At 41.3% G+C, this 22459-nt stretch overlaps 1 protein-coding gene across 2 annotated transcripts in view; it reads right to left on the bottom strand.

Moving 5' to 3' along the window:
* Window positions 1-22459, bottom strand: part of LOC103181263 (E3 ubiquitin-protein ligase HECW1) — a 188845-nt gene that overhangs the window by 135876 nt on the left and 30510 nt on the right. For both annotated transcript variants that reach the window (XM_042332011.1, XM_007897618.2), the window contains exon 3: window positions 11273-11380. In XM_042332011.1, coding sequence (XP_042187945.1) covers window positions 11273-11380 — 108 coding nt within the window. The remainder of the gene's footprint in view (window positions 1-11272; window positions 11381-22459) is intronic.

Raw genomic sequence — 22459 nt, forward strand, 5'->3', positions numbered from 1 at the left:
CTTTGCAAGCGAGAGACCTGAGTTCAATTCCAGGCAGGTCAGGGCGAAACCTTGGGCAAGTTTCCTTACTCCACACAGAGCCTAATAATAATCCCTCCAAAACCAAAACCAATAATAAATTGGTCATTTTCAATCCACGACTGTTTGTGGGACATTGCTGTGTGCAATTGGCTGCCACGTTCGCCCACAAATATACAGTCAATTCACTTTACAGTGTGTTCTGTGCAGCACTTTGGGACGTCCTCCCGACGTGAAAAGCGCTATATCAAATGCAAGGATTATTATTATTATTTTTATTAATACCACTATTTCCCTGTTGTGGCAAGCTATCTAGGGAACTAATTATCACAGTTGTGGATAATTCTTTGTCTCATTTTATTTGCTGAATGTTCTGCTTAGAATAAGACCAGCTGTGAAAGCTCAAGTAAACAATTACACAATTATACTTAGTGCTTTATAATGTAACCCACTTAACTATCTTCCAGGGGGTGGGGGTGGGGGGCAGAGTTAAAGGAGGAAGCCGAGGGGGTCTTCTTGGAGCTATACTGATTCCAAGGTGATGGGCTTGGCAACAGAATAGTCGAATCAACCCCACATTTTGGGATCCCCAAGCCTTAGCTCTCGCCAACCTATGCCTCATACTCTGTGGAATTAGGTAAACAGGGTGTTTCCATTCAGAAAGACAGAATATGTACTCCATTCCAGGCACAGGAAAATTTCCATGTGTAGGTGGAATGCATATGTGCAACTCTCGTTATGGTTTGTACATATTTAAGCACGGTAATGGGTTTCTACATGTGTCTGAGGAACCATCCTTTGGATGGGATGTTAAACTGTTCAGGTGGATGTCAAAGATTCCATGGCACTATTCAAAAAGAGAAGGAAGTTTCTCCTGGTGTCCTGGCTAACAATCCCCCCAAATAAAAATTGGTTGCTCACTCCATGGCTGTTTTGGGAACATTGTTTTGCACAACTTGCTGCCACATTTCGCCAACAAAATACGTCAATCCTATTAGCAGTATATCTTGTGAAGCGTTTTGAGACGTCCCAACAACATGATGAAGTGCTATATCAAATGCAAGGATTATTAATATTATCGTTATTAATGGTGGTAATCAATGCGAATAACACCGTCATTACATTGTGTAGTAAATTGAAACTTCTGATTGTAGAACATTAAATGTTAGGGGAATCCAGCACACATAACAAAGAGTACCTCCCATCAGCTTGAAGATATAGATGAAGATCATAAACTAACCAATATACAAGTAGCAGTACAATTTTATCCAGGTCTGTAATTACTGCAATTACAATATATTAATGTAATGAGTTGTATTAACCCTCACTAACACAACATGCATAAAATCACCTTTGTTTCAAATATTTTGGAGACCTGTCCAAAGTCAGCCATACAGATGAAGGTGGAAGTAAGATGCCAAGAGACAGTTACACTCATCACACACACTAACAATCATGCTGTATATAATCTCTCCACATTACTCTTGTGGCTGCTGCTCAAGAAAATGCATCTATATGAATTGTTTATCTCTTATTTTATTTTTAGGTGGAAAAATTCTCAAAAGCTTTTGCAAATCATCTCATGGTATAGATGAGAGGCAGTGTTTATGGGTTAGTATTGCCACTCAGTGTCCATTTTTCCTTTTAGGACATGATAAACTGCTTAAAATCACATTCGCAGACATTCCCAAAGACTAGCTGAAAGACAGAGGCAGCAATTCTAATAACCTTAAAAGCATCAGAGTTTTCCATTTGATATTATTGGCATCAATGATAACTCTGAGCTAAACCGAGGTAAACGATTATATTTAACAATCAATCTTCACAAATTGGTAATTATTTCTTGTATCTGTATAACATGAATCCCAGCTTGTAAACAGACAATTTCTAAAGAACTAACGAAAAGATCACTATTTTTAGCAATTGGCTTATGAAAGACCGACTGTCTGACAAGTTTCCTTCCATTGTCCAACTAGGACCACGCTATCCAGTATTACATTATACAGGATTATACAGTATACCAGATATGTATTATACAGTACAAGCAAACCTGGTAAGGCTTTGGTTTGCAAAATTAATTGGAGATGAATTGGAAGAATCCCTGGTCTCAGTGCCTGGTCTGCCCTTCCAAAAACTGCTGATGAGCCAGGCTATCTGATCTGTCAGGCAAGAGACAATTTCAAGATAGAAACCAGGTATTTATTTACTCAGAGGGTAATTAAAAGCTGGAACAGGTTAGCAGGAAGAATGGTTGTGGACAGGATTTTTTGACTCATTTAAAAAATCGTTTACGCTGTCATGGGATGACAGTAGGGTGTGTATTCTGTAAAGATGGGATTAAATGATCTGAAGAGCTTTCTTCATCCAAACCTTGTGACTCAGATCAGAAACGCATTGTGGTGCTGGTCAGTGACATGAACCACAGTGGCATGTCTTTATAAAAGGAAAGAATAAACTTCATTGTCTATTTATAAAACGGCGCTGATGTAATATAAATCAGGCCACTAAGTTGGTCAACATGTGAGTGCACGAATACCCTGCATCAGTATGCTAGCCACAACACTATAGCCATGTGCAGCAAAAAAGCAATGGCTTTAGACCATTCTTGAGACCCTCCAATCAGTACCCTCTACACATGACATGTAACTTATAAATCAATTTAACATGAGGAAACATATTACACTGGACAAGCAAATTAATAAGTGCAAACCACTGAGACTTGTTTCTACTCACAATGGGGAACATTTTCCCACAATTCAATCATTATCTTAGTTTGCCTACAAAACAAACTACCTATGAAACATTTCAAAATGGTTCAAAATTATAGGCGTTATAGTGCAAATCTTCTATTATTATAACTCTAGATTTCAGCCACTATGCCCTGCAGTCTCTCCCCCAAATCCCTTCACCTTTCACCTTCTCTGCTTGCATTTAAAACCTTGTTTTCAATTCCCTTCATGCTCTCGCACCTCCCTACCTATCCTCATCCCCCACTCCCCTACCCACTACCTCCGATTGTCTGGCTCCGGCTTCCTGTTTGTCCCTCACTCCCACTGTCAGCAGCCGTGCTTTCAGTCGCTATGCCCTGAAGCTCTGGCACTCACTCCCCCAACCCCTCCGTCTTGCCCCCTTCCTCCCCACTTTCAAATCCCGCCTGAAGACCTTCGTTTTGGATTGTGCTTATGGTCACCTCCCCGCTCCCTCTGGTTCGGGGTCAGACTCTGCCTGTTAAGCACTCCAGGAAGCTACCCCGCATGAAGGGTGCTAGAAACAAACCAATGGCTAGTTGCCATACATTTGCCATACATAAATAAATGAATTCCCATATGTGTGTGTGTGCAGCATCTTGGTTTGTGTGATAGATTTTTAATGAGCATTAAAATTAATATGTAATAGAATCCTGCCCTGTGTACGTGAGTAAAACATTTCTGCCTTTATACTGCATGCTAAGCATTGTTACCATGAGGTCTTCGCACAGTTACCTAACTTTACAGTAAAATCTTCGAGCATTCAACAATGTGAGAAGGCTGTATTTCAAATGCAAGGATTATAAAAGGTGAATGATATCTTATCCTTGATTTCATTGAAAGAGAGATACGGGTATCAAAGGTCCTTTGGTGGCTATTTGATCCAATTCTTCTGAAATATCAACTTTAGTTTTCCCATTGCAGCCACAAGCTTTTTCATAAATGAATACAGTATCTTAGCCTCCAACATCCTTCCTGGTCAGTATTTTCAGCTGCTGACTGATAGCTATATGTCTACAAGAGGGGAAGATTGGACAGGGCAACCTGGTCATATTGCTGGGTTTACAAGGAGCATCCATTGGGGGAATGCTTGGACCTTTGGTGCCAATGCAATGTATTTAGGAGGAGGTGTTTGGAAAATTCCTTTGGGAAGGGAGAGGAAATAGTCTGACCAATCAATCAGAAATATCCAGAAATGGTGTGCTAGACTCCAACTAGAAGAAAATCAGGAACTTCCTCCAGGAAGGACAATCAAAGCACAAATTAGTGGAGCCTGTGACTAAGACATTTCAAAATGTTAAAAGCTTGAGTTACACCTAAGGATGTCATGTGCAGCTTCTGTAACAAAGTGAGTTGCCCGCTGCATGTGACATTCAGAGCACAAAGCAAAAGCGAATAATTGTCAATCCATCTCATTACCTTGAATTATGGCCTTTGCCTTGTACTCGGCTTTCTCAATAATAATCCATAAAATGATCACCACCTTCAGTTGTGATGTCTCAAGACTGCAGAGCTCTAGCTTGTCTAGTCGTTGCTCATAGCTCATTCCGCTAACACTGGGCATCATCCTCATTGCTCTCCTCTCCACTGCCTGGACAGCCCCCTTATGTCCCAGTGACCAGAACTCTATTGTGCCTTTTGGAAGTTGAGATGTCCCTCATCAAATATCATATGGCTTCCAACAGTTAATTTGGGCATCATCTCTTTCAAACAAGTCTATGAGATTGCACAGACAATACCTACCCTTTCTGAATCCATGTTGACTGACACCATTAGTTTTCCTATTATGGAGGTCAGGCTAATGGATCTACCGTACTCCCTATTTGACCGACTCAGATTCCTTTTTAAGAAATCAAGGTAAGAAATGACCGCAAGTTAAACCCCACAGTAACAAAACAGCAGACAAAGGCAAGTAGCAAAAGTGAATGTTTCTTAACAGGGCCAGGATTTTGTTAATTGACGTGAGAGATGAAATATTTCATGAAAGGTGTGTAGCACTTCATATGGAGCGTGGAGCGGTGTTCCATCAGTGATCTTCCAGTATAATTTTCCACTCTCCAGCTGTACAGCAGGCTATTTTCAAGCAGATGTTGCAACCTGCCGTGAAGCTGAGCAAACCTGCTGCTTGGTTCCTGCTAAAGGAAGGGTTTCTTCAGTAGCTGTTAATTAGCAGATGAGCTTAACAAACCAATCATCTGCTTTCACACCAGAGCAAGGCAGTTTGATATTTTATTAATGGGTACCAAGTCAACCAAAGCATTTGGTCAAATGATTGTTTTTTGCCCAAATTAAGATGCTAACTGTGATTGAAACAGTGCATCTCAATATCAATGACGGACTTCAGGTTCGTACAAAGATGAAGATAAAGTACAGAAATAAACTTATTCTAGATTTTATTTATATATATATAGAGAGAGAGAGAGAAGAGGTTGCTTTGCTACTTTGGGCTAGCTGATCTGAATAGACAGATGCAAGGCTGAGGTAACACTGGGCCAAGATTATTGTTGCCATCCGTGATATGGAACGTGACTGTACATAACCTGTAACACAGCTCCCTTTGTTTCCACTTATGCAATTTATTATCTCATAAATATTATAAACTGCTTCACACAGTCATGTTTGCAAAAGCTAGATTTGAATATAGGCAGACTCTTAATACATCTGTAGTTTTTATAGATCACACTTTAGGCCTGTCAGTGTAATTTACTGGGCACATATCACTCTAATATACTAGTTGTTACTCATTGCCACATTATAGTAAAATCTGGAGAAAGCAATAAAGGGGTATGGGAGAAGGGATTAAGAAAGGTAAAGGTTCCTGCACAACTAGTTAGCCAAATGTCCTGTTTCAATGCTGTGTTGTATGTATAATTCTATGTAACGTAGAACTGCCTAAGTTTTTACCATCACTGTGTAGGTAAATACTGTATTGTCTTTTAGATACCAATACTTTCTGAATTTTAATGGTGCTCTTCCTGTGAAAGATGTTGGAAATTTGACAGAAGTATATTATTGTTTCCAAGGATAGAAGAGGGTTTGCATTTCTGTCATTCTCTATGATTCTAAATTGTCCTATTTTATAGTAAAATGGCTTGCAAGCAGAAAATTAATGAAGCCACTGCAAATTTCAAATCCTTATAATAATCCTTGCATTTCATATAGCGCCCTGGCACACCAAAGCCTCTCAAAGCATGGAGGTTTTTTTTAAAAGTGTATTGAATGCGTATTTGTAAATGGAGGCAGCAGCCAATTTGCAGACATCATTGGCTCACAAGCAGTCAAGTGGTGATTGACAAATTTAACTAGAGAATCGTTGCCCAGAACAAGTCTGTCAAAGAGAGAGAGAGAGTGTGTAACCTGTGAGGCAGTCTGAATCTAATGTTTGAAGTGCTAGTTGGTGATCTTTGTGTTCAGTTTCATTTATTTTCCTTAAACCTTTATACTCTCTGCAGCTGTAGACATAGCATCCTATCTTTAGTAATTTATTAAATTAAACTATTGTAATTGAAAAACAATGTTGCTTGAGAGATTATTGGTACAGTACTTTCGTCTTGTAACGAATCCTGGTTTTTCCTTCTCCGTTCCGGGTAATCTACATTTGTATCTACAGGAAAGTGCACACTATATGGCCTTAAGAGGAGTGACCTTGTGTGCAGTAAATTGGTGGTTCCCTTTTAAAAGAAGGTGGAAGCAGAGAACATATGATCCACAAAACTAGAAATCATCCCAACGGTTGGTAACTGTCACACTGACAAGTGGCTGCCGTGTTTGCTCACAAAATACACAATTTCACTATACTTTACAGTATATCCTGTGGAGTACGTTGGGACGTCCTCTGAGGTGAAAGGTGTGATGAACCAAATGTAAGGATTATTAGCAGTGGTAGTAGTAGTTTTTGTTGCAGCAATTTTCTGATCAACGAATGGCAAGTCATCACCATTATATCTTACAGTCGGTGTTAGATGTTTGGCTGTCAATGCTCATTATAAACAGCAGTGTTGCTGCTGTTGGGAGATGACATCCATCAACAATGGAGACATCTTCAGCCATTCCTCTGACAGTAACATGACATCAGCCTTGGAAGTGAGTGGCAGAGCAGTGTGCAGTTGTTAAAAGTGCTCCTGCTCATTTTCATACTGAGTAACGAGTTTGCCTGCCGTTGGCTTGCAAGGAGCTTCCTATTAGTAGGTTGTAAATAGTAATTATTATTAATAGTACAACAAAGCACGTGTGTAAAATCTGGAACGCCCAGAGGTATTTTAAAGTCAACCAGGATGCTGCATGCATGAAATAAATACTGTAACAGGCCTTTTGTGCAGAATTACACCCATTTAGAATTCCCAAAGCACAAGTCGTGAGAGCTAGAGTGCTGCATTAAAGGTTGCGCTTACCATGAAGCACCAAGTTTTAGAAATATTAGAAATATAGGACTAAAATTTGCACCATTCCTAAACATGACCTGTTATTCACTTAAGGAAGTTTCAAGTTTCTCCTTGGTTAAAATATTAACTGATCATATCCCATATTCTTGTTTTCTCCCAGAATACTGTGTATAAATATTGATAACACACATAACGTGCCACATCTGTTAATCAAAAGTGCAAGAGAAAAACTCAGTGATTTATTTGTTTTTAATAAAAGCCAAGGTGTGTATCAGCCTGGTGAAGTGATAGCACTCTCGCCCCTGAGTCAGAAGGTTGTGGATTCAAGCCCCACGTCAGGACATGGAATCAATCCAACGCAGGAAGTTCCAACAATCCCCCAAATAAAAAAAAAGTCACTTATTTCATGACTCTTTGTGGGACATTGCTGTGCGCAAATTTCACACATGAAACATAGTCACTGTACTTTTTTACAGTAACCAACAACAACAAAATTACATTTGTATAGTGCCATTCATGTCGGGAGGACATCCCAAGGTGCTGGTTAAATCATGTGAATTCCTTTGGGTCATCCATAATATGAAAGAGTCTTTACCAAATACCGAATTAAGATTATTATTATTATTATTGACACCTTAGCAACTAGTAATTTCCCCTGTCTTTACTCCACTTGTTTATCAGGTACCATTAGACAAAGCATGCAAACACAGTACATAATACCCATCATCTGAGAGATCCTCAGAATTCCTGAAAGGGTTCCTACAGCATCCTGATTGACTTTAAAAGGTTAGCTTCCACAGACTATCCACATTTTATATTTCTCAACTCTTCAAAGTATTGACATCTGCCTCACAGTACCTCCACAACCAAACCGACCCATAGGGGAGGGTGGGGGTTTTCAGCCATTCTGCCCTCATCTCTGGAACTGCATCCTGGACCCTCTGACTCTTTCCTTCCCTCTCCTTGTTCAAAGCGTATTTCAACAGGTACCTCTTTGACCAGTCATCTTTCCCCTCCGCACCCTTCAGCACCCACCCCCAGCTCAGGTGCCCAGCCCTCATTGTCAAGCTCTTTATAATGTCATCCCTACATGAAAGGCCCCATATAAATGTAAGTTCTATTTTAATAAAATAATAATTTTGTCACTCAATCCATGACTGTTTGTCGAACCAACTGCTGTGCGCAATTGGCTACCTCGTTTCGCCCACAAAATATAGTCAGTTCACTTTGAGTAGTGAACTGAATAGTTTACAGCCACAGTTTACAGATTGTCACTAGTTCATGCAATAAGTAAGATCACAGCTCACAAAGGATTAAGAATAAGATTTAATAGCAGTGGAAGGTTAAATCTGCTTTACTAAATATAGTTGCTTGAGAAACTCCGCTGCTTTTGTAATTTTATATATCAATTGGAGCATTTTATTGTTGGAAGAAATTCTGAACGAACCTGACACTAAGATATACTTTTTGCAACTTCTTGGGTTTAATGGGAGAAATGTGAATATATAAATACATAAGTTCATTTTTCAAAGTATTCTACATGTGGACAAACATGTTTCTATGTACTTTACATATGTATTTTATATTACACGTTACGACAGGGTATTTTTGGGACCACTAACTGCAGAATTAAGACATAAGAGAGCTTTAGTTGGATTTCTTAACATAAGTCCTATACGTGCCAATGTGATAAATATAATACTGCTAATCTTTTCATTTGATACAGCACCTGCGATGTTGAAACAACTCTAAGCACTTCATAATTAATTGCTGTCAAGTGTACTGATGTTATGTTTGTAACTAAGGAGTCAAATTTTGTGCAGAACAAGGTCCCACAAACTGTTATGAGGTGAACGATCTGGTAGGTTGTTAGCCTATTAGGAGAAGCTCCTTTTTCTTTTAAAATAGTATTATGGGATTTTTAACATCTGATATTAACAACTGTTTTAACAACTTTTAACTGTTATTCCTTCACCCAACAAAACTTCTAAAGCAAAAAAAATGTAATAGCGAGAAGCAGCTTCTCAACTAGATTTGTCAACCTCAAAATTCTGCAGCCCAATTAATGTGATGACAGCCCACAGCTTCCACAAGTTAGTGAGTTTGAACCCCTGAAATAAACTTCAGGAGCAAAAGAATGCATTTAAGTCAGGAAGTGCATATCTGTTGAACGAAGTCAAGGTTATCAACGTATCAGACACGTGAGCTAAATAAATAATATCCCTTTGATACACCACAGCTTGCAGCCTTTCAAGAGGCTATTGTTTTTATTTTCCAAGAAAAAGACTGGTTTAAGCAGGATTTTATCTTTTTAGCTTCAGAAGGGTAGAATAATAATGACAGTGACCATCCTAAGAAACGACATTTCCACTTTAATAGTGTCTCTACAGAGTACCTGCTGATGACCAACTGTGCAAGGATTATCTGGTCTTAATTAATTAAAAAAAACTTTGTTGCATTTATTGCAAATAAGATGATTTTGAAAGGTAGGCTTTCGATACTTTCCCGATTGATTGTTAATTACTTCATCTGGAATAGCTAATGTGATCTCATTGAAACGTGGAAACATATTTCTTAAACGACTGTGTGCATTTTTTGAAATAAATATTTTCAATGTGCTTTGGAAATATCACTTAAACATCGTTTTAAATATCCCTCAGATTTGTTGGGTGATAGATCAAAGGAGACTAATCACAGATGCAATGCAGAGTCCAATGCTGGAAGGAGATTAATGGTTACGTGAGAAAAATGGCTGTTAAGGGTATGGGAAATAGTGGAGAAATGAGGTTAGAGATCTGCCGTGATGCAATAAACTGGCGAAGCAGGCTTGATGGGCTGAAAGGAAGCTCCTGTTCTCATGGACCAGATTGTGGGGTTCCTCCAAGTCAGCATAACACTGTTACACAACATTGTAAATTAGACCACAAAGTAAGACAAAGAACGATTGAGTTCATGTGATGTCTTATGTACATCAAAGCTGCTAAAAGGCAATACTCTTTTAATTTGTTAAAGTCAGCAGGAAAATGATCCCTCCCCCACACTATAACATATTCTGGCAGTAACATAGCAGGTTTTTTTCAGCATCAACGTAATTCCTTTTCCTCATATATGTACAGACTTTAGGCTAGACGATTTAAGGAGCATCTTACAAATAGCGAAACATTTTGATGTACATTTTTATACAGAAACCCTGAAATAATGAGTTTTCAATGTCACCATTGTTTCCACTTGTGTTTACTGGCTGTGCTTAAATTGGTATCTATCAGTGCCATATAAATAAGCAATGAAAGCTTATTCCTTTGGTCAGGTGTTGCCTAGTCTGAGCATTGGTAACCTCAGCAACAGCAGACTGATCAAAACAATGCAGTGAGAAAATGACAAACCAATCCAAAAGATTGCCAGAACCCTAGACTGCATAACACAAACTAGGTTCCCAAATTCCCACTGCACTTTGATGTGAGACATCACTTATTGCTGCAGGAGAGTATTCCCGCATCTTCCCTCGTGTTAGTTGTCAGTTTTGTTGTCTGTGGGTGGAAATCCACTACATACTGTTGAGGCTGGGAGCATGGAACATTACTGCGTTAGCAGAATAGGTTACTAAATAAACTACAGTGTGCAGTGAACACCAGGCATTACAACGGAACCACACAACTAACGTTAGAGTTATCAGTCACAAAAAATTGCATTGGTTGCAGTAATCATTCCGGGTTGGTTCATGCATTGCTGCTTGTGAAGTATTATCATGCCCTTTCGAATCCATTTTGATTAATAGCTAAAGCCCACCACTAAACTGATGAACTGTAAGAGCTTGAAATCTCACTGACCAGCAATAAATTGTAATGAAATACATGCATCTTAAGACGGACAAAATGCTGAATGAATTAAATGCTGGTCTTTCTCTAAATGATAAAGCAGACTGTTATCTGAAGCAGATTTTTAGAGGGACAGCTAATCTGGGTAGGGAGAATTCCTATACATCAGCTATTGACACAATAATGCCATTCACAAATCTTTTGCAATGGGACAATGCATTTTGGTATAGATTGGGCATTGCGTTTTAGTGAATAGAGTGAAAAATAAAGACTTTTTGAAAACAGCAGTGTAGTTTGCCATAGTACTTACACTCCACAAAATAGGAACCTGGCTCGATTTTCCAAATGATCCGTCCTCTGTGTGATCCATTAACTCCACGGTTTTTGTAGTCCAGGAAATTTTCAGACAGTACCTCATCTGTTTGACAAAAGAAAAGTTATATACTGGATGGTCATATGAATCTCAGCACTTGCAACCTTGGAATGTAAGACCCACTATGTGCTTCAAATAGACAACATACAGAGAACAACAGATACTGTACATGTGAGTAATTGAAACACCATAATGTGGCTATTGGAGAGAAGATCAGTTGGCACCATAACATGAGAATGAAGCTGGTGCAGTTTAGGATCATAACATGACTGCTGAGATTGCATTGTCGATGCATACTTGAGGTAGAAGGGTATGGGAGAGGGAATCAGGAGGGGTGAAAGCTCATGTGACGTATAATCCCCAGCGTGGACTAATTAAGCCAAATGTTCCAATGCTATTACAGTCTATATAATTGCATGCTGAAGATTGCAGTTCAAGATGCTTTGGGCAGTTTTAACTGCTCATAATAATAATCCTTCCATTTGTTATAGCAACATATCACCCCCATCCTCGCCCGACTCCACTGCCTCCCCGTCACTCATAGGATACTGTTCAAGATCCTGGTCCTCAAAGCCCTCCACGGCCTTACTCCTCCCTACCTTTTGACCTCCTAACCCCTACCAACCTGTCCGCTCCCTCTGCTCAGCAGGCTCTGGCCTGATGCATTTCCCCCACCTCGCCTACCCGCCATTGGCAGGCAGGCTTTCAGTATCTCTGCCCCACCCTCTGGATTGCCATGCCACAGTTCCTCCGCCTTGCCTCCTCCCTTGCCTCCTGTAACACCCATCTCAAGACCCTCCTCTTCGACTGTGCCTTTGGTTACCCTCTTACCCCTACCCTCCCCACCCTCCGCCCCTGCTGATCCCAACCACCAGCTCGGGTGCAGATCTCTGACTGTCCAGCGCCCTGGGACGTCCTCCTGACTTGAAAAGTTCTATACGTATGTAATATGTTGTTGCTGTTGTTATCACGTTGTTGAGATGTCTCCAAGCGCTTGACAGGACATATTGTAAACTGGATTGACTGTATTTTGTGGGCAAAACACAGTAGCCAGTTGCGCACAGCAATGGCCCACAAACAGCCAGGGAGTGAGTGACCAATTTTTAATTTGGAGGGATTGTTGGCCAGCACACCAGGAGAAACTCCCTCCTCTTTTCGAATAGTGCCATGGGATCTTTAACATCCACCTGAATAGACAGATGGGACGTCAGTTAACATCTCATCTGAAGGATAGAACCTCGGACCTTGCAACCCCCACCCCAGCTCTGCATTGGAATGTCAGCTTAGACTATGTGATTCCAAGTCCCAATGTGGGTCATCAACCTTTTGACTCTGTGGCAAGAGTGGCTACCACTGCGCCAGGCTGACACATAAGTCATTAACCCTGGAAAGCAATTCGCTAATCAACTAACAACCGACTGGTACTTGCTGCTAGGTAAATAGAGGCATGTGGAGGAAGGAAACTTGTCTAAAATTTCGCCCCAGCCCAGGAATTGAAAGCAGGTCCTCTCGCTTACGAAGCGAGCGCGGTAACCAATACGCTACAGGACTCTACCAACCCTGTCTGATTTTTCTGCTTCCTAGTTTAGGTGCACCAAGATGACATGTAGAACACATAACATTTCCCAAGCTGAGATCATCATCTTAGGATACATAAGGGACTAAATATTGCTCCTGCCAAGTTGTGTGGCGCAGTTCTTTAAATGTCCTAACAGACCTTGATACAATGAGGGGGTAATTTTCCCTCAACAGGAAAATACTACTGTAGACAGAAAGTGCCCCACCCTTTCTACCCTGGGTGTTTCTATCAGATTTAGCACTGATTGATTGATGTTATTCAGTGGTGTAATTTATCATTTTCTACCAAAGAATAAATATTTAAGAAATTATTTTAATCACTTTAGCATTCATTTTCATGTCAATGCAGTGGAACCACATGGGACATCCAGATGAAAACGAGCTCACACAGTGTAAAACATATATGACACATAAACCCCCAAAGTTTAGACCTACTCTAATAAAATATTTCAACAATAAAAAACGGTTCAGACCAGTATGAACATGGCCATTTGTAAGTCAATCGTTAGTAAAAAGTCATTTTCTGCTCTTCTTCACCTAGACCACGAGATAGCAGCTTGTGGGTTCATGATCCATGGGACTTTGAGCTCATAGTCTAGATTGAGATTTCAATGCAATGTTAAGGGAGCTCTGCATTGTCATTGCACTGCATTGGCAGAGCTGATCTTTGGATGAAACAGTTACTGAGATTCTCTCTGCCTGTACAAGTGAATGCTATTTGAAAAAGAGATGGTAGTTTCTCTCAGGGTCTTGGACAACACTCCTTCAAATAAATTCACCCCGCGGTTCCTTGTGGGATCCTGCTGTGTACAAATTAGCTGCTGCATTTGCTTGCAAATCCACAATTACTACAGCGATTACCTGTGTAGGTCTTTGAGCAATGTCAACGTTATATAATAATCCTTATATTTGATATAGTGTCTTGTCACGTCGTTTAGATATCTCAAAGTGCTTCACCGGATATACTGTAGAGTGATATCGCTGTGTGTATTTTTATGGGTGAATCTTATGTATCAAATACAAAGAGTGCTTATTGTTATAAAATCCTAATAGTGGTGTCACTAAATGCAGCCTCAACAACAACAACAAGATTACATTTGTATAGCGCCTTTCACGTCGGGAGGACGTCCCAAGGCGCTGGACAGAGTACAGCAATTCTGACCCAAGCTGGGGTCGGGTGGGGGGAAGGGAGAGGAGGGAAAAGGGGGTGGCCGATGGCATGGTCGAAGAGGAGGGTCTTGAAGCAGGACTTGAAGGAGGCTAAGGAGGGGGTGAGGCGGAGTGATTGGGGGATGGAATTCCAGAGGTTGGGGGCAGAGTGGCTGAAGACTCTCCCATCAATGGTGGGGCGGGTGGGTCGGGGGACGTGGAGCAGGCCAGAGCTGGCTGAGCGGAGAGAATGGTCGGCTTGGTAGGGGGTTAGGAGGTCGCAGAGGTAGGGTGGGGCAAAGCCATGGAGGACTTTGTATGTGAGGACCAGGATCTTGAACTGGATCCTCTGAAGGATAGGGAGCCAATGGAGTCGGGCGAGAGTGGGGGAGATGGGGTCACAGAGTTTGGTACATTAGAGGACATGGGCTGCAGAGTTCTGGATTATCTGCAGCCTGTGGAAGGAGGAGTTGGGAAGGCCGACAAGCAGGGCGTTTGCATAGTCGAGCCTGGAGGTGATGAAGGCATGAACAAGAGTTTCAGCGGCCTGAGGGGTGAGGTAGTGGTGGAGTCGGGCAATGTTACGAAGTTGAGGGAAAGCAGAACGGGTCATGGTTTGAATGTGTGGGAGAAAAGACAGTTGAGGGTCGAACAAGACACCGAGGTTCCTGACTGGTTTGGTGAGTTGTAGTGTGAAACCATGGAGGTTGATGTTGCCAGAGACTGAGGTGCTGAGGCGCTGGCGCGAGCCAATCAGGAGGGCATCAGTCTTACTCACATTCAACTGTAGGAAGTTTCCCCACATCCAGGATTTGCCTTCAGCTCCCCTCTTGACACTCTACCCCCTCCGAGCTCCCTCCCTTCCCTCCCCTCACCCTGACCATTTCCCTCCTGCTCGGGTCCTGACCCAACTGTCCAGCGCCTTGGGATGTCCTCCCAACATGAAAGGCGCTCTATAAATGAAATCTTGTTGTTGTTGTTGTTGATGGCAGTCTGTCAGGACAGCAGTGATCCTGGAGTTGGGGGTGAAGGCAGAAAGATAGAGTTGGGTGTCATCCGCATACATGTGGAAGTTGACCCCATGTCTGCGGATGATGTCACCAAGGGTGAGCATGTAGATATTAAAGAGGAGAGGGCCAAGGACAGAGCCCTGGGGGACGCCAGATGTGACAGTGCGGGGGCTGGAGGAGCAACTTTCAGAGGCAACGAAGTGGAGACAGTGAGAGTTAGGAATCGAACCAGGCAAGGGCAGGTCCGTGAATATTGAGTAAAGTGGAGAGGCGGTGTATGAGAATGGAGTGGTCGACAGTGTCGAAGGCGGCAGAGAGGTCGAGGACGACAAGGAGGCAGAGGGAGCCCTGATAACAGATGTTCAGAATGTCACTAGTGACTTTGACCAGGGCTGTTTCCATGCTGTGGGCAGCGCGGAAGCCGGATTGGAGGGGTTCAAAGAGGGAATGGCGAGAGAGAAAGGAGCGGAGCTGGGACGCAATGACTCGTTCCAGGACCTTGGAGAGGAATAGGAGATTAGAGATGGGGCAGTAGCTGGAGAGAAGGGATGGATCCAGGGAAGGTTTTTTCAAGATGGGGGTGATGACGGCTGTTTCTAGGGGGGTGGGAACTGAACCGGTGGACAAGGAGAGGTTGATGATGTCGGACAGAAGATGGGCCAGAAGGTGGAGGAGAGAGGTGGGGATGGGATCGAGGGAGCAGGTGGTGGGTTTGAGTTTGCGGACAGTTGTAGTGAGGGAGGAGGGAGAGATAGGGTCGAAGGAGTATAGAGTTGGATGGGTGGGGGGTGGGTCCTGAGGGAGAGGTGATGTGGGGGTGGCTGTGGATGGGGCTGAGGTGGCTGATCGTATCCTCTCGATTTTAGATTCGAGGAAGTCCAGCATCTCCTCACAGTTGGAGTTTGAGGAGAGAATGGGCGAGGTATTGGAAAGTGGACAAGGAGACGGTTAGTGGTGGAAAAGAGAAGCTGGGGGTTGTCCTTTGCCTCCAAGATAACCTCTGCCGCAGGTCCTGGAATTCTGCCCCCCATGTCTCATATCTAATTCCCTCTTGAATTTGCTGTCAATCTGGCTGCACTGCTTCCCTTGAGTCGACTACTCCACATATTCACCACACTCAGTAAAGTAATTAAATCTGAACCACAAGATCTTATGGATGGCAGTCCAATAATCCACAGCTATGCCTCAGTTTATTTCATTTTAACCATTAAATCAGCATCACTTGCTTTAGGACTGAGTGATTGTATGGGTCAACCACCTCGCTCTCCCCACTATTGACGGGCGGGCCTTCCGCCACTCTGCCCCCACCCTCTGGAACTCCATCCTGCAGTTCCTCTGCCTCGGCCCCTCCCTTGCCACCTTCAAGACCCATTTCAAGACCCTCCTCTTCGACTGTGCTTTCGATCTCCCTGCCTCCACCCTCCCCAGTCCCGACCCCAAGCTTGGATCTGAAACTCTGTCTGCCAGCGCCTTGGGACATCCTCCCGACATGAAAGGCGCTTTACAAATGTAATTTTGTTTTGTTGTTGTTACATGTCTTCTGAAATCAAATACTGCTTCACGACAACATGCAGTTAAACTTAAAATGTGACAATTCCAGTGAATAATTCAATTTAGCTGTGAAATCATCCATTTTGCAGCTTATTCCACTAAAAGTAATGACGTGTAAGTAGGAAACTATTGATAAATGCTTTTTGTAGAGAACACCAATTTATTGATGCACTTTGTAACGTTTTTTTTCAACCTTTGCTCATGAAATAAAAATGTGTTGTGCTAACAATTTGTAGTAAAGAAACATGGTAATTTACTGAAATACAAAAAAGGAGATGAATGTAAAAGGTGATAGATGTAAAAGGGGAAATAATAACCATCACAATCCTTGCATTTGTTATTGCACAGTATCACGTCATCTAAACATCTCAAAAGGCGTTAGAGGATCACTGTGAAATGTAGTGACTGTGTGTTTGTGGGCAAACGTGGCAGTGAATTTGTACACAGCAATGTCCCACAAACATCCATGAATTGAATGACCAATTTTATTTGGGGTTTGTTGGCCCAGACACTAGAAGAAACTTCCTTCTCTTTTCTAATAGCACCATGGTATTTTTAACATCCACCTGAACAGGCAGATTGGGCCTTGGTTTAATGTCTCACACAAATTTGAGTGCACCCTTCTCACAGTACCACTTTAGTGATTAAAACATTCCGTTATTTTATTAATGACATTCACTAATTTAAAAAAAAATCTTTCCTACCGCAAAATAACCTTCCAATCCCCAACTATGGAACAAAGTTGTATATAAATGGAATCAGAATACTGGAAAAGCTCTTTTATGTTACAATAAAGTAGTGCGAAAATTACAGAGCTTACCAGAAATCCTATTAATCTGGGCATTTAACCTTCTCCCCCATTGCAGAATTTCTTAACAGAATACCTTAATAAGGATTCTGAGTCCCAGAAATGGGGACTCCTCCTTAATAAGAAATTCTGTTAAGAATGAAGTCATCGTGTATCAGTAATAGAGGCTCAATGTCAGAAAATATTGTGAAAAGCATGTAATATTTAAGCAATTGTTATTTGCCAGCAGCAAATTGACTTGAGCATTAAATCTATTTGAATGTTGTTGCACAAAGTTCTGACCAACAAGCTAAATACTGTAGTAGTTATTAGTACTGTACCTGCTAAATAGTCCCACTGTGGCAAGCGATACGATTTTAGCTGGTTAAACTTCAGCAGTACTCCAAAGCAAACCTTGGAGTACCCAAACTTAGGCAAACTTACCCAAACCTGCACTTAATACTTTCCAGAATTAAGTAAGCAGGGTGCGCTCCTCCAGAGAGAGAGAGTGCACGTTCCATTTCAGACACAGGGAAATTTCCATGTGTAGATGGCATAGAAATGTGCAGCTCTCGGTCTGGTTTGGATACTTTTAAGCATCTAAATGTAAGCCTGCTGATGGGTTTTCGCTTGGTTCAGACACCTGTGGCGGCAAAAAAAAGGTAGTTATTTCACTTGCTTTTTTTGAGCTCATCCTCCATGTGTTTCTTCTCTCAGCTGAGAAAGGTATGCTCGGAGGAGACCTGATTGCTTCTTGCCCTGACACTTTCTTTTGTGACTGAAGAATAACCTACAGTGCCAAGTTCCATTTGTTCAAAATTCTTACCAGCCTTTGCAAGGCCTCCAGCAGACTTATGAAGATGGGAATACTCACATCAAGTCCCATTCTGAAAAAGACTCTTTACTAATGATATGGCCATATCCCTAAAGGAACTGCAGAATTTGATGATGGTTCTCTGTGGAGTAACCGAGTAATTTAACCGCAGGCCTGCAGAAATTGGCCAAAGTTGCTAGGGGATTATGTAATTTAAATGCAGTCCTTAAGTGGGCATCAGTTATTACTTTAATAATATTTCCTCTCTCCATCTGTGGGCTGAAATTCTGGTCATCTTTGCCCGCAGCAGAATTCAATGACACAAATGGAATTTCTCCATCATAACTGCGCATCTCTAAAGTCACTACACATGGTGGTGAGTGGAATTTCAATTCTCTGGAATATCCCATTACTCCATGTTATTAAAGATGTACATCATGGCTGCAGTGAAAGAGCCCTTGTATTGAGAGTGGAATTCTCTAACCTTTAACAGAAATTGGGAAAAGTCTGAGCTGCAAGGTCCATAGAGATTCCATAAGCATGAGTTGCAAGGTCCATTGGGAGTCCATAGGCCTGAGTTGCAAGGTCCATGCAAGGTCATGTAAGGAAAATTTTGTATATTCCCTCATGAATCAGTGGATAAATATATAATGTGGCGTAATATTAACCAGCAAGATCCCAAGTTTGAATCTTGCTTTTTGCTGAACGAGTGGGGAAGAATAGGGAATACATAGATCCAAGAAAATAGAAAATAAATCAGAAAGAGAAATGGATAAAGAAGCCAGAAGAGAAATAAACACAGGAAAAGGAAAAGTAAATAAAGGAACCCAGCTTGCCCATCAGGCTGAGAGGATTCCCCAGGTATTAAACATGTGTGTCATTCTAGCTCAGTGGTATCGATCTCGTCTGAGTCAGAAGGTTGTGGGTTCAAGCCTCATGTCTGGACTTGTAATCACATTGTCTAAACTGACAATGCAATTCCAGGGCTGGGACATGTTGCATTGTTGGAGGTGACGTCCTTCAGATAAGACGTTGAACTGAAATCCCGTCTGCCCGTTCAAGCAGATGTTAAAGATCCCATGGCCAACAATCCCCCAAATAAAATTAATCACTCTAGCTATTTGTGGGACATTGCTGTGTGCAATTGGCTGCTGTGTTTTGCCCCCAAAACTTACAATCAATTCATTTTACAGTATATTCTGTGAAGCGCTTTGAGATGCCTAGAAAACGTGATAAAGCGCTATATCAAATGCAAGGATTATTATTATTATTATCACTTACTCTATGGCTGTTTTTGGGACATTGGTGTGCGCAAACTGGCTTCTGTGATTTGCCCACAAAATACAGTCAATTCACTTTACAGTACTGTGAAGTGCTTTGAGTCACCTCGGCAATGTGATAAGGCGCTATATATGAAATGCAAGGATTATTATTAATTATTATTATATAATAACTAGACCAAAGGGAAACTAGATATTTTTAAATAATCCAGTTGCTAGAAAATTACAATCACGCAAGATTCGACGTTACTTTAGTAAAATTAGGTCAAATTAAAATTAGCATTTGAAATTTGAATTAATGAGAATTTTAGATTTGAGGGAAAATTGCAATCAGGAACCTTGAGAGTCAGTAACATAGAATTAGTCTGGGAGAATGGATTGCCCGAAGCAGTCTTTCATGTTGAAGAGTCTTATTAAAAAGACTCACACCAGTTAATTGCGCGCCTTGTTAGAAGAGCTTCACATCTCCTTCCTCCGAGTGGAAATACCTGCCAACTAGTTCAGCAAAACTCTACTGTAGTTTCCCAGTCTTTTGGCTAAGATCAAGTGCAGTTTTAATTAATATTGGTTATTGATCTCTATCCAGCATATTAATCATATTGAGATGGTTGCAACATTGCTATCAGTTTGGATGAAAAACGTCTTTTGGCTCATCTGATCTCATTATGATAGAACCTTAGACTTACGTGCCCGACATGTCTTTTAGGGGTTTGAGGGGGTGGATTTTGTGATAATGTAAGTGTGTTTGATTCAGATTGGGGAGCTGGATTAAGACTACATGCTTGGGGTAATTTTGTAATTGAACATATTCAGAATGGGAGGGATAAAATACACTATAATAAAAAATAATCCTTGCATTTGATAAGGCACCTTATCACGTCTTCCAGACATCTCAAGGCACTTCACAGAATATTCCGTAAAGTGAATTGACTGTATATTTTGTTGGCGAAACACGGCAGCCAATTGTGCATAGCAGTGTCCCACAAAGAGGCATGGATTGAATGACCAAATTATTATTATTATAAAAGCGATCCGTCAATTGACCAACAATCGGGTTCCTACTTCCTGCTAAGTAAAGAAAGCCGTGTGGAGTAAGGAAACTTGCCTAAGGTTTCGCCCTGCCCGGGAATCGAAAGCAGTCCTCTCGCTTGTGAGGCGAGTGCTCTAAGAGCTAAACTACAAGCTCCACAACTGAATGGATAGGGTTAGACTAAATTTCAAATGAAAGCATGAAGAATCAATTTGAACAGAAAGAGATGACCTTGAGCAATGTGTTAATTGTCACAAGATGGGACAATTCCCTCCTTGGAATTGTCCTAATGATGACTGCCACAGGAGGACCTCCCCCTCCTCGTACTTCATTAAAATGATTTCACACAGCTGCCATCAGGAACTGCCGACATGCATTACTGGGGTGTTCAGGTCAGCATTCATATTCATTGCATGTGACATCTGCCATTAAGTAATTATGACTGTGTCTAAATCCACACTCTAGCTTCAAATATGTTTTATTTTAACAAAATGGAATGCCTAGATGATTTTCATATACATATATATTTACTCTAATTTGTCTGACGTTATGTCTATTTTAGTGTCAGCTTGGCTCATTTGATAGTACACTTGCCTTTGGGTTAGAAGGTTGTGGGTTCCAATACCGTGCCAGACTTTGAGCTCAGGTGCTTGCTGTATTATCAAACATGCTGTCCTTTGAATCAGATAATAAACCAGAATACCATCTCCTGTGCATGTGCAGTGCTCTGGAGTTGACATCAGCAGTGACCTGATGATAATAATGCTGGCATTTGATATAGTGCCTTATCAGGGAATAATTGGAGTGTCCGGTTTCCATTGGATTGGAGGGTCAGGTTAGACTATATGAGTTCCATCTCCTTGTGTGGGGCTTGCACCCAGAGGAGTGTTGTTGTAGCACTCAGAGGAGAGGGTGCTCCAACAACAACAACAACAAATTGCATTTATATAGCACTTTTCACGTCAACTATCAACTGAGCCAGGCTGACATATATGTAAGCGATGTTAATTGTCAAAACGTGGAAATGGTAAAACAGCATTCATGATTTGCAGTCTTTATCTCTGAAGAATTTTTATAGACAAAATATTTGGAAAGATTTGTTGTAAAATTCAAAGAAAACTGTCTGAATAAGAAACCTATTTTACTGAAGGAATATCCTAAACGGGTCTCTTAAGGTCTCTACCTGCTCAGTGGTATGAACTGTAATGTTTAATGTGCACTGATGTATCTAATTGAGAAAAAACAAGAAGATTGAGACTGATTCTATTGTGCTTTAAAGGTGCCTCATTGTCTTATGAATCCATAAGGTGAACACATGGATATAATGAACAACCGCAATACCTTGCACTCAGTTCACCCAGGAGAAATATTACACAGCATTTCAACAGAGATGGAGTGCAACTTGAGTGTGGTGGAAGATGGGGGGCAGGTGGGGATGGTGAAAGCACAATCAAAAAAATAATATTTGTAGATGAGCTTTGAAGACAGAGAGGGAAAAAGCAAAAGGTGGAGTGGTTTAGGGAAAATGTTCCAGAGAGCGGGGAAAAGTGGCCAAAAGCTTCCACATCAACAATCATGCATCTCTAACATAGCAGCGAGTGTTAGTCTTTCATAATTTTTTAAAATTAGAGGAGAGAATATTGAGGTGAGGAAAGCACGGTTTCTTTTTTGTTCCCTCCTGACACTGGTGACAAAGGCTGGTGGACAGAACTTCACCCAAGTAGCCCTTCTTTCATACAATCGGAGATGGTGAGTCCATTACAATCAAGTCTGATCCTATTCTCACTTTACATTCACATAGACACAGTTTCCAGCATGAGCTTCTGGTGCAGCAACCTTGGTTGATTGCTCACAAAATACTCAGCTCTACCTAGTCTTACAGTAAAATCCTTTGAAGCAGTATGAGATGTCCTTCCTGACTTTTC

Source organism: Callorhinchus milii, unplaced genomic scaffold (assembly GCF_018977255.1).
Source record: "Callorhinchus milii isolate IMCB2004 unplaced genomic scaffold, IMCB_Cmil_1.0 Scaffold2, whole genome shotgun sequence".
In the NCBI taxonomy this organism is placed as follows: Eukaryota; Metazoa; Chordata; class Chondrichthyes; order Chimaeriformes; family Callorhinchidae; genus Callorhinchus; species Callorhinchus milii.